Here is a 12,662-nt window from a genome sequence, read left to right on the forward strand (position 1 = left end):
AATGAAAAACTAGACTGGACCGGAACCGGAATGTATAGAAGCCAATCAAACACCGAGGAATCCCGTCGCTAGCGCGGTGTGTCGTAGCGGTTAGCTTAGCCTCACTGACGTCTACCCACTTTCATTCATCACTGTCGAGGCCGATTGAGGCAATAAAAGGTACGCAAAGACGGTGCTTTTCTTGATCTATCGTGATTGCCGTTTTCTAAGGAGATTGTGCAACTTTAAATGACATTGCAGCAGTGAATATATAGATTACGAGCGTTCTGGGCCGACAGCCAACAAGACTCGCTTGAATTGGTTGGTGCGAGCTAGCTGTCTCAACTAGCTAACCGTAGCTAGTTACAAACGAAAGTGTCTTATTCCTATATTTTTATTTTTATTGTCTATTAGGTCCGATCATGTTAAATATGTCACGGCTCGACATGTGTAATTTTAGTTCTGACGAGGCTGGATTAATCCAGACCCTTTTATGAAACGGCTACAGTTAGCTTGCGTCCTAGCTAATGGACTTGTAACGTGTGTGCTCGTCTTTCCCTCCTCAGCTGAAGATGGCTGGTCAGGACATGCGACTCAACCATACCATCTACATCAACAACCTCAACGAGAAGATCAAAAAAGATGGTAACTCCCCACTCACAGCATTTTCTTTGAACTATGTAGCCAATTATCCAGCTGTGTCTATCTTGGTATTTAACACATCTAGAGCTAAATAATGTGACCAGCTCCAAAAGTGTCTGGGACGTACGCTCCATCAGCAATGACCTGCCTAACAAATGTGTGCTTTGCTGTCCCCAGAACTGAAGAAGTCGTTGTACGCCATCTTCTCCCAGTTTGGGCAGATCCTGGACATTCTGGTGGCCCGCTCCTTGAAAATGAGAGGCCAGGCCTTCGTCATCTTCAAAGAGGTCAACAGCGCTTCCAACGCCCTGCGCTCCATGCAAGGTTTCCCCTTCTACGACAAGCCTATGGTGAGCTCCCCATTCAGGATACAGTCCAACTACAACAGATTGAGGAGTGTGGCACCAACGCTTGTTGGGAGACTCTGGAATAGATCAACTCTTGCAGACCTCTACCATGCCCTGTTGTTGATTGATGTTGTAGAGCTGCTCTGTCTCAGGGATTTCGTTGCATTGTTTACTTTTATTACATTTACATTTATGCCATTTAGCAGACACCTTTATCCAAAGCGACTTACAACAAATACATTTGGTTAAGTAAGTGAACCATCTATCCATCAATCATAAGAAAGTAATCAATGCTCAGCCAGGGGCCATAGGCAGTCACAATGCTAGAAGAAGGAATTTTTATTTTATTAACAGGAGAGAAACTTGTACAGAGGGGGTAGTGGGGGTGAAGAGGTCTTTAGGAGGGTTATTCAGTGTAATGACAAATAAACGAGACTTGATTTGTTTATCGTAACCCCGCCCCTCTCTCTCTCTCTCTCTCTCCACAGCGCATCCAATACGCCAAGCTGGACTCTGACATCATCGCCAAGATGAAGGGGACCTACGTGGAGCGAGACCGTAAGAAGGAGAAGAAGAAGGTCGTCAAGGCCCCGGAGGTGCCAGGAGCCAAGAAGGGGGTACCCGGAGCGGTCACACCCATGGGTCCAGGGGTCCCTACTCCCATGCCGGTACGTGGCTCACTGCAGACTTAACTCATTCAGTGCCGAGGGTGAATAAAGTCGCCCAAATTGTCAACATTCTAGAGTGCCACGGTTGACTTTATTCACCAAAAATCCATGAATTATGATGCTTCCTTCTGTAGCCAATCAGAGTGTTGTTGCTAGGTAAACACCACATAGAACACTTGGCTCTCTAGGTGGTGAGAGTTCTGGAATTATTTGGCAGTTGGTTAGTTAAAGCTGTTTGAATTTTCTTCCTTCCTAATGGAGATGGACGGACACACGGTTTCCAGCCACAATGTCACTGTTTCTCGTAGCACTCAGCCGACATGTCCTTGAAGAAATGTCCTTAGTGACACGTGTCGTCGTAGTCGGCGGTCAAAAGACACGACGTGGCAGATTTCACTCAACATTTGTGTCGTTCCTCTTTTTACAGGGAATGCCGCCCATGAACCAGGCTCCTCGTATGATGCCCATGCCAGGCCAGCAGCACTACATGCCCCCGCCCGGCATGATGCCCCCTCCTGGGATGGGCCCCGGACAGATGCCCCCTGGTGCCATGCCTCCAGGCCAGATGATGCCAGGGCAAATGCCCGGGCAGATGCCTCACGCCCAACAGGTACAGACGTCCTCGTCAGTTAACGGTTTACTCTTGTTTTAACTTTTTAGACAGAATCAGCAATAATAACACATTGAGACAATGACACGGTTCGGGGGGGGGGGCCACAACAGTGGTGATTGTTATTTTGTGTGTATTTTGTGTTGTTTAGTGTGTGTGTCTCCTTAGTGCTGACTAGTGTATCTGGTCAGTGTATGATTCTAAACGGCACCTGCTCCTCTGTCCTCCCCAGGTGTCGGAGAACCCTCCGAACCATATCCTGTTCCTCACCAACCTCCCGGAGGAGACCAACGAGCTCATGCTGTCCATGCTCTTCAACCAGTCAGTACCTCCCGCGCTCATTCACTTCCTCTCCTCCGTCTTCTATCAGGATTCCAAATACTTTTCAAATAGTTTGAGTGTTTTTCTTGAGTGTTGCCAGGTTGGACTGTTCCGTTATGCCTCTGTGGCTCAGTTGGTAGAGCACGGCGCTAGCAACGCTTAGGTTGTGGGTTTGATTCCTGCTGGGACCATCTATACTGAAATGTATGCATTTACTGCAATGTAAGTCGCTTTGCATAAAAGCGTCAGCTAAATGGCATATATAAACTCAGTCAAGCACACCAAGGTGTTTTGAAGTCATTTCACGTGCTGTTTTAACCCAGGTCTGTTCGTGTGTGTTCTAGTAGAGGGGCATCGGAATTCAGAATTCTTTTTTTGTTTATGAGTGTTAGGAGAGAAAGAGAGCGTGTGTGTGTTGGCCATTGAGACGGAGTGTGTCGTGAGGCCTGCTGTTGACTGTGTTTCTCCACCACAGGTTCCCCGGGTTCAAGGAGGTGCGTCTGGTCCCAGGACGCCACGACATCGCCTTTGTGGAGTTTGATAATGACGTCCAGGCGGGCGCGGCCAGGGAGGCGCTCCAGAGCTTCAAGATCACCCAGACGAACGCCATGAAGATCTCCTTCGCCAAGAAATAACATGCCCCATACATCAGAGACAACGTGGTTTACAATCTCACAAACACACACACCAGACAGGTCTCCTCTATCCTAGAAATATGCCAGCACAGACCAAGACTGATAACTTCATCCACCCAGAAAGTGCACACACACACACTTTCTCAGCCCGGAGTTACGGTCAGGAATCCTGACGCTCTCCTCCCATGAAACGTCTTCAGGCACCGGCTGTTAACTACTACATACTCTCAGATGAAACGGCCTACTCTCTCGTTTATAGTTCTGCAGTAACCTCTACCAGAAGGTAAGGCGTGGTGATGACTAAGATGGTACCCCTCTTCACTGATGTTTAGTCAGGTCTTTGAGCCTCTGTTATTCTTTGCCTTTCCTCCTCTTGGGTCCTGTACTTTGACTATGATGGGTCTAACTTGGGGGAGGCACGCAGTGTTGCTGTATGGTAGGTTACAGGTGGTCTAGAGCAGGTAGGCAAGGCAGGTAGTGAAGATTTACAGAATTTGGCACAAAGTCTTACTAGATTGGAGTCTAATCAGAATGTCATTAACGAGTGTATTTTGTGCCAAGATTGAGAGATTTGGCAGGCTCTGTATATCTATAGCCTAGGTTTAGAGTGTCAGGCATCATCCGTTCCTGGGGGATCAGGTCTGGTGTTTGTAAGTATGGTTTCATTTTTACAGTTGTATTTGTCTGTCTCAAAGCATTGCACCCAGGGTCTGGTTCACCAGACATTGTACCTGGAGCTTTTCTGTTTGATTAAAACATGCTTTTATAATTAGAATGATGTGTCTGTTTTTTAATATGCCATATTTTGTTCATTTGTGTATGGAGTCTTTGATATTCACCATTAACGTTGGTTCCATAGTGGCTGTAATGACTATCTATTTACAGAAGAGGGCGCAATGCACCACACTGAGTTTAGTACACCAGAGTTCATTGGTAGGCCTATTTCACTCATACAGTGTAGTGCAGTGGTTAAGCAGCAATATTTGAAGGCTTTCACTTTTTGATAAGAGTACCACATTTGGCGCGGTGTTAGATGTATGTACCCTGAAGAGATTTAGATATGGACCCACCGCAGACTTGTCTGCTGGGTGCCACAGCAGCCATTTTTCAAAATGGCTGCCCACTACTGCCACTATTTTACAAACCTGGCATTTTTAGAAGGTCTGTTTTGTGATAAATTCACCAAAATTGGCACAGAGGTAGATTTAAGTACCCTATATTTATGTTTACATATGTGTGTTCACATTTTACTTATTACACTGTATTGTTGATTGACATTGCAGAGCTGCTCTGCCTTAAGCATTTCATTGCATAGTGTACTTATGTAAGATATGATGACATATACTTCAACTTGAACCTAAAAAGATGGTTGTTGGAATCATTGTGAAAGCTGTCAAATTGCACTTCTTTAACCCATGGTTATATTGGGAGCCTTTTTTTTTTATTTACTGTTTTTCTTTAGCTGATGTCATTTAGAAAGGCAGGAGAAAGGTTGTGACAGGTTCATTAAACTCTTCCAGTGCTTGTAAGTATTTGTAAAAAAAATTAAAATAAATGAAATAACAAAGTGTGTGGCCTGGGGTTGTCCAGCACCATGGCCTACACTGCACTCCTATGCCCATGTCGGCATGAGTACAAGACATGAAGCTTGCATTACATCACACCTATGTAAAAACATTATCACATGTTCAGGGACGAGGCTGAAATACAGCCTGGTTTACAACACTCCACCATGGTTAAACAGTGACGCCGCTGGCTATGAGAGTAATACTTGTTGGTCGTCCCACCCGCTGCCCCCAGCCTCCACCCACCCACCGCCCCCAGCCTCCACCCCACCCACCGCTCCAGTCTCCACCCACCCACCGCCCCCAGCCTCCACCCACCTCCCCCAGCCTCCACCCCACCCACCGCTCCAGTCTCCACCCGCTCGATCGCTCTGTATTTAGTCTACCTACGGGGGGCTTTGATAAGTCATGGGCTTCCTGCCATATTGGCATTTTGTATTTTAGGATGTTAAACTTCAGTTAGGGAGCTATACAGAGTGGAGCCATCCAATTACGGCAAACTTAAATGCATTACCATTTTCATTACAACAATAATTAAACCGACGTGAGTGTCCTGACTGAACTTCTGTTATGATGAAATTTGGCTAGCATTTGGAACAGGCAAGAATTTCCAATACCTGGAAGCAGATGGCCTCAGACCAGAAAAGACACATGCAAAACACATCCAATGCTTTGACAGGGTGTAACATAAGCTTTGTTGGCCATGGTAAACAGATACAGCCTTTCTGGGATGCTTACAGACGCATTCCTAGTACTGTCCTCTGCACTATGGGATATTCCTATATATAAAAATATATGTGCCATTTAGCTGACACTTTTATCCAAAGCGACTTACATTGCAGTGAATGCATACATTTCAGTATATATGGTCCCAGCGGGAATCAAACCCACAACCTAAGCATTGTTAGTGCCATGCTCTACCAACTGAGCCACAGAGGACTGCTCATTCCTCATGATGCAATGCACACCACCATTGGCAGGTTTGTTATCCTGCTGTATGACAGAACCAGTACATGAACAGATCCATTTTGCAATGGCCCCCCTGCGGTGGCTCTATATGTAAGTGTTTTCAGGGTACGTAAATCTACCTCTGTGCCAAATTTCATGATATTATCACAAAACATTCCCTTGTTTGTAAAATAGTGGTAGTTGGCGAACATTTTCAAAAGTGTCTGCTATGGGGGTGCTTGGTGGTGTAGCACATTAATGCGCATACCACATAATCGCAAGGTTCCTTGTTCGATTCCGACCCTCGACATATCTTGCATGTCATCCCTCCCATCCTTCCTGTCAGTCTCTTCTGTCTCTATCCCAATAAAGCAGAAATGCCCTAAAACACACAAAAAAGTGTCTGCATATCAAATCTACGGTGGCTGCGTATCTAAATCTTTTCAGGGTACATAAATCGATCTTTGTGCCACATTTGGTGATTGTATATGTATAAAAAAAAACGATGTATTGGCTTAACTGCTGAAAAAGTGAAAGCTTTTACTGATATACATTTAAGAAAATGTTGCAATACTTTGACATCTCTGAATTTGGCCTCATGTGATTTGACCTTTTGTCTGCATATGGCAATCAATAAAAAACATTTTAGGAGAATATTTTTTTTATTTGATAATAAAGCATAAAGTAATGTGATTTATTTCTGTCTGGGGCATTGTGTCGCAATGCAATGGCCCTCAGCGACCACGTAAATCATCATTACTGACTCCCTCCTCCCTCCCTCCCTCCTAACCTGTCTTCCTAGGCAATTGCAGTTTCATCCAATTCCTATCAGCAAGCAGGCTGCCAATGTCTGGATGTCTGTTCCATCAATGCTATTCGCCCTTTGCACTCAATCCATTTGGAAGAGTTTTAGAAATTCATGTTCAAAACATCCTCTTGATTCCTTTAGCATCGATTGTGCTGTGCTGTGCTGTGTGTGTGTATGTGTGTGTGTATGTGTGTGTGTGTGTGCTATGTGTGTGTGTGTGTGTGTGTGTATGTGTTCTCCTGGCATTTTTGGGCTTCTTGCCGAGTCAGTCCCAAGTTGCTCCAACCTCTTTTTTCTTCTTCTTTTTTATGACTTAATTTTCCATTTCCAGATATAATTAATATCCCATGTGGCAACAACCTCTTTTTTGTGCTTTTTATGACTTTATCTTCCAGACAAACAGCTTCTTTCTTCTTTTCATCTAGCTCTTATGACCACTGATCTGAAAGGGCATGACAGGAGAAAGTCAGTGAATGACACCTTAGCTGTGACATCCCTCTATCGGTGATCAAGAGGAGAGGGGGACACGGGTGCTTTAGAGATGGGCAGGCAAGGACTCTGTGGAGCCTATAGGCCTTGTTTCTGTAGCACTCTGGGAAGCCTATAGGGCTTGTTTCTGTTGCACTCTGGGGAGCCTATAGGCCTTGTTTCTGTTGCACTCTGGGGAGCCTATAGGCCTTGTTTCTACAGCACTCTGGGGAGCCTATAGGCCTTGTTTCTACAGCACTCTGGGGAGCCTATAGGCCTTGTTTCTACAGCACTCTGGGGAGCCTATAGGCCTTGTTTCTACAGCACTCTGGGGAGCCTATAGGCCTTGTTTCTGTTGCACTCTGTGTAGCCTATAGGCCTTGTTTCTACAGCACTCTGGGGAGCCTATAGGCCTTGTTTCTACAGCACTCTGGGGAGCCTATAGGCCTTGTTTCTACAGCACTCTGGGAAGCCTATAGGCCTTGTTTCCACAGCACTCTGGGGTTTTTACTGATGTTCTACTCTACCCCCCCAAAAATATGATTTTAAAGTCTTCCTTGACCAGCCTCATTTAGCTCTACATTTTCACTGTCCTCTGTCTGTACATGCAGCTGTTCAAGGGTGTTGAAAATGTTTGAATATAACAAAAAAAACTAAAAAATCTGCATCATTAACCTTGCTTTGTTCCTGTACACAATGACATGCACCTCACCTAACAGCCTCAGCCAATCACATCATTCCAATTATACACCTGCTACATGCTCTTGACGTTGTATTACTATTATTATTATTATTATTATTATTATTATTATTATTAAAACTGTTTATTATTCCTGCTGCTACTTACACTACACCCTTACGCACTGCTGCTGTCACTGTTTTATTATTACTAAATGATATTGTATTGTTTGATTGTTGTTGACTGTTGAAGATCCCAAAGCACTTCACTACTGTGTATGAATTACGGTTGTGACAAATAAAATATGATTCAACTTGATTTAATGACTGTAGGCCGATATTGCAGAAACAGTTGTGGGAGGTTGGAGGCAGTTCCAGGGGGCTCCCTGAGGTCGGTTCGGAGCAGAGAGCTGCTAGAAAGTCAGAGTAATTACTAGTCAAGAAGGTACTAGTCCCATTACTAGTCAAGAAGGCACTAGTCTCACTTCCTTATTTCACCCTCCCCTCTCCAAGACTGGATTTAAGAGGACCGAATGACTTGTGAATTAAGATTGAAAAGGTTCATTTAGGCCCGTACCGTCAACTGTAGCCAGTGCAAACAAGGCCCCCCTGTTGTCGACTTATAACTGTGCCCTGAATAATTGTCGTTAGGTCAGCTCAACAGTGTACACAAAATGCGTATTCTTCTGCACTTTCCCAAGCCTTTCCACACTCCCTTATTTTGCCTTGAGAAAGCGGTGACCTTAGCCGCCGGGGCGCCGTGTGTGTGTGTGTCTGTGTGTCTGTGTCCCATGCTGTTGGCGACAAGCCGTTTGTGTGTGTGTGTGTGTGTGTGTGTGTGTGTCTGTGTCCCATGCTGTTGGTGACAAGCCGTTTGTGTGTGTGTGTGTGTGTGTGTGTGTGTGTGTGTGCATCTGTGTCCCATGCTGTTGGCGACATGCCGTGTGACTCCCTGTTCACCAACACTGCGATCTCTCAGTCGGGGAAACTCAAAAGGCAACTTATCCGCCGACTTCATGCGTGGGGACGTCTTTGCACACGTCTCCGTGAGGCAAGATTAAAGACATCAATAGCATTCCGAAGACAGTCTCAGTTTGTGTTACCCTTGAGTGAAGTACATCAGCCCTTTTTCAGGGTTAAGGAGTGGGCTAGCAATCCGGCTACTCCAGTGTGTTTGATTTGGACTGTCGAGTTTCACAGGGTGAGAATGCACCCTGTCTCACCCATGTTACTGTTTGCTATCCCGAAAACACCAAATAAACTAGCCTACGTACTGTACTCTAATTGTATGAGCCTTGAGCATTTGTTACTGCTTTGAAGTGTGTCCTATGAGTAGGCTAATTGTGGAAGAGGCTCTAGGCCAACATTGACGGTTCACAAGCGTACAACTGTGTATTCCCTGTTCAGATTTGAAAACAGGTGTGGCTCCCTGGATCGTCGGCTCTGAATAAGACATAAAACATGTTTTAATAGGCCTATAATGCTTAATAAATCATCCCCAGTGGCAAGGCTTTGTGCGTAAACATCTTGGATAGCCGAGGGACCCCTTGAATGACTTAACGTGCCATAACACGAACCATAGGGTGGCGCCAACCAACTCCAAACTAGGCTACATCTGGTCTTTTCGGTGTCCAAAGCGATTATCGATCGAGTTTGACATAGAACCGGATCGTCTCGACCAAAACAGACCCTTCATGCGTCACAGGTGCCTATTTGATTTGCGAATGTACTCGCAGTAGATGTTTTTGCAGGCAGGAGGAGGATGATTGAGATGCAGCTCATGTCTCGGGTCATCGCTACTCTAGGCTTTATGCTAATCAGCGCCGCGCGCTTCAAGAGCCCTCTGTTCTGTCCCCGGGTCACGGCGCAGCGCGAGGCCACGGAGACGCTCCGGGTTGCCAGGGGACGTCAGCGTCAGCAACGTCCCTCCACAGCACCACTGACAGAGCCTGCGACGCAGACAGGGGTGACCGAGGAAGGGAGGAGGAGGAGGAGGAGGAGGAGGAGGAGACGGGGGGTCACTAAAAGTGGCTCATTATGTCAGGAATGAAGCGGACACATTGTGCGGTGGTCTTCTCGGGTCCAGCGGACGTGGACAGGAACTAGTTGGATGTGGAAAATATGTCGGCGGAGGCCTACAGTGCGGAACCGGTGCCAAAATGCGAAAAAAAAAGACGCTGCCCACTCTCTTCTTTCATCGTGGTTCCCTCATCCATTTGTATTTATGGTTGGCGGTATAATTAACAGATGGAATGTGTGCAGGCCTAGTTGTCCGGGCAGGTTTTATTGCAGATTGGGCAATGGCCTACTCCAAATATTTTAATCGTCCAATCATTTGCAATTCAGCTCGGCAAAACGGCATAAACACAGACTTATCTCAGCCACCTGTAAATATAATCAAAAGCTCGCCTTACAGCCAGTCTTTTAGTTTCCTTTTTGTTCGTTTTGTTCGCGCTTTGTTTTGTCCCTGGGACTGGATGGAGTCTGTTTGTGAAATCCATCTCCACCCCATAATAAACGGTCTTAATTGTGCCTCTCTCTCTCCCCCCCCCCCCCCCCCCCCCCCCCCCCCCCAGAAACTGTTTCAGCCAGCCGACACGACCCGTAGTTCCAGTGACAGTTCAGACTAGTGACAGATACTTAATTGGCACAGCGGCGCTTTCATATCTGTCGGATTAGCCGAAGCCTGAAAGAAGAGGCCATAGGGCCATTATTCTATTAGCCTACAAAAGTGCAGGACACATTTAGAGACACATTTATAACTTCATGTACTTGGGTCTAAAATCTGATTTGGCACACGCAGGTCAACTGATCAGAATTTATTCGATGAGCCGTTTACTTCCTCTATGCTCTTTCATTTAGGATCATTTCAAAGTAGGCTATCAAATTGCTCCTGTGATATGCAGAGAGAGAGAGAGAGAGAGAGAGAAGAGGGGAGAGAAAGAAAGAGAGAGAGAGAGGAGAGAGAGAGAGAGGGAGGGAGAGAGAGAGGGAGGGGGGAGAGAGGGGGGAGATGGAGAGAGAGAAAGGGAGGGAGGGAGAGAGAGTCAGAGAGGGAGAGAGAGAAAGAGGGAGGGAGAGAGATAGAGGGAGAGGGAGAGAGAGAGGGAGAGGGAGAAAGGGAGGGAGGGAGAGAGAGAGAAAGAGGGAGGGAGAGAGGGGGAGAAAGAATGAGATAGCAAAAGAGAGAGAGGGAGAGAGAGAGACAGATAGAGAAAGAGAAAGAGAGAGAGAGGGGGGGGGGAGGGAGAGAGAGAGAATGAGATAGCAAGAGAGACAGAGAGAGAGAGAGACAGATAGATAGATAGAGAGAGAGAGAGAGGGAGGGAGGGAGGGAGGGAGGGAGGGAGGGAGGGGAGGGTAGCCAGCCAGCCAGCCAGGCATTTCGGCATCGGTGGGAACCAACCGTGCAGGGGTGCGAGAGCAAAGCCCGCGTGCACATAAAACGAGATGACGGATATCCCCTGCCCGAGGACACACCCTCCTCGCGCACATCCACACACACACACACACACACACACACACACACACACACACACACACACACACACACACACACACACACTTTCTCTCGCTCTCTTTCTCCACTTACGCCCACACAATGTCATTCCATTCTTGCTGGCATATTCCTCCCACCGCAGACCCGCACGGAGCCCTGCTCGGGTGATCTCTGAACGGTTGACCGGGAACGTTAACGAGGTGACGGTTGAGGTTGTATGCGGAGAGAAGCTAGAAAGAATTAATGCAGCTGTTCTGGTAGAAAGAGAAAGTCTGGGTCTAAGTGTCATTTTTAAGGGTTTTGCGCTGGGAAAAAAGTGTTTGTTGAGAGAGCGAGTACATTGCGCAGAGGGGACATAGAGAGAGAGAGACAGAGAGAGAAAGAGAGAGAGAGAGTTGCGCAAAGGGAGAGAGTGTGTGTAGGCTTATTGGGATGAGAGCTCAAGTCAGTGAACCAGCAGCAGGTCGGACATTCAAAGCCTCTTAACGGCAGGTGGAGGAAAGCGAGTGCGTGGGGTGTGTGTGTTCCCCCCCCCCCCCTGTGGAGACCCACCCTGGACACCGCACCGATAGGGGGAGAGACGCCGGGGAGAGAGGCGAGGAGGGCCGACGAGCAGGTGGGACTCGCCGCGGGGAACAATCCAAATAGGATCCGCAATCATGCTTTCTCTCAGTCCGACGCGATGAGCTGGAGCTCCGACAGCTGAGGTGGGGTTTTAGAGTCGAGAGAGGGGGGGAAGAGGGGACATCGAGTCGTTTTAAGTCCACTATCTCCGTGATGGAGAGAGAGAGAGCGCACGGGCGAACTCCGGTTGACCGGAGGAGCGAAGGCGCGGGGAGCAGCGCGGGGATGAAGAGGGACCCGGACCGGGGACAACAGTGGACCGTGATTTTTCTGGTCGCCCTCGCTCTGCAGCCGCAGGTAAGCCGCCACCGATTAGGGCTATTTTCGGCCGCTGTTTAACCCTGCTGTGACTTTTTGCCGGTCGATGTTTTCCTCCAGCATTCCCGTGGAAATAGTCAACAATGGCGCGTCCACGTTGTGTAGCCGACTTAGACGTTTCTTTTGTCAATATTTCTCTCCTGCCCCTGCGTGGCGAAGCGCCCACCTGTTGTTTGCGGATCTTCATTTGTTTGTGACTGTATCCCTCCCCCCCTCCTCCTCCCTCCTTCACACCTCTCCTCATATGAATTGAGCCCATCCCCTCTCGGGGGTCTAGTGTGTGAAAGCCAGAGGATGACCAGAATCAGGGCTGCGGCACAGCACTGCAACGATGAACGATCTCTCTTTTGTTTCTAATAGACTAAACATCTAAACAAAGCCACGTACCTATTGACAATTGTAATGTTACTACTTTTTTAATGTATATATTATAGGTTTACATGTATGTTTATGATTATGTTTACATTTCGACTTATTACACTATTGTTGATGTTGATCGATGTTGTAGAGCTGCTCTGCCTTAAGCATTTCGTTGCATTGTATACTCGTATA

The 12,662-nt window shown here is 47.1% G+C and overlaps 2 protein-coding genes across 2 annotated transcripts in view; both read left to right on the forward strand.

The window, feature by feature from the left end:
- The first annotated feature begins 61 nt into the window (after positions 1-61).
- On the forward strand, positions 62-3,977 carry snrpa (small nuclear ribonucleoprotein polypeptide A). Its single transcript, XM_083680167.1, has 7 exons — positions 62-159; positions 546-624; positions 799-971; positions 1,457-1,636; positions 2,064-2,246; positions 2,479-2,567; positions 3,043-3,977. The coding sequence occupies exons 2-7, from the start codon at positions 552-554 to the stop codon at positions 3,200-3,202; spliced, it is 858 nt and encodes a 285-aa protein (XP_083536293.1). The 5' UTR covers positions 62-159; positions 546-551; the 3' UTR covers positions 3,203-3,977.
- An 8,040-nt stretch (positions 3,978-12,017) lies between these two features.
- The window catches only part of LOC310812182 (uncharacterized protein), a gene marked incomplete at its 5' end in the record, with an annotated part of 26,560 nt that continues 25,915 nt past the window's right edge, over positions 12,018-12,662 (forward strand). Inside the window, one exon of the mRNA XM_083680600.1 lies at positions 12,018-12,089. Within this exon, the coding sequence (XP_083536726.1) occupies positions 12,018-12,089 (72 nt within the window). The remainder of the gene's footprint in view (positions 12,090-12,662) is intronic.

Source organism: Argentina silus (genome assembly GCF_951799395.1).
Source record: "Argentina silus genome assembly, chromosome: 11".
Lineage (NCBI taxonomy): Eukaryota > Metazoa > Chordata > Actinopteri > Argentiniformes > Argentinidae > Argentina > Argentina silus.

Bases quoted from the DNA above. Each gene is read 5' to 3' on its own strand.
- snrpa (XM_083680167.1), top strand. From the start codon at position 552: ATGGCTGGTCAGGACATGCGACTCAACCATACCATCTACATCAACAAC. The intron at 625-798 runs GTAACTCCCCAC...TGCTGTCCCCAG, and splicing joins CGAGAAGATCAAAAAAGATG to AACTGAAGAAGTCGTTGTAC. The intron at 2,568-3,042 runs GTCAGTACCTCC...TCTCCACCACAG, and splicing joins CTGTCCATGCTCTTCAACCA to GTTCCCCGGGTTCAAGGAGG.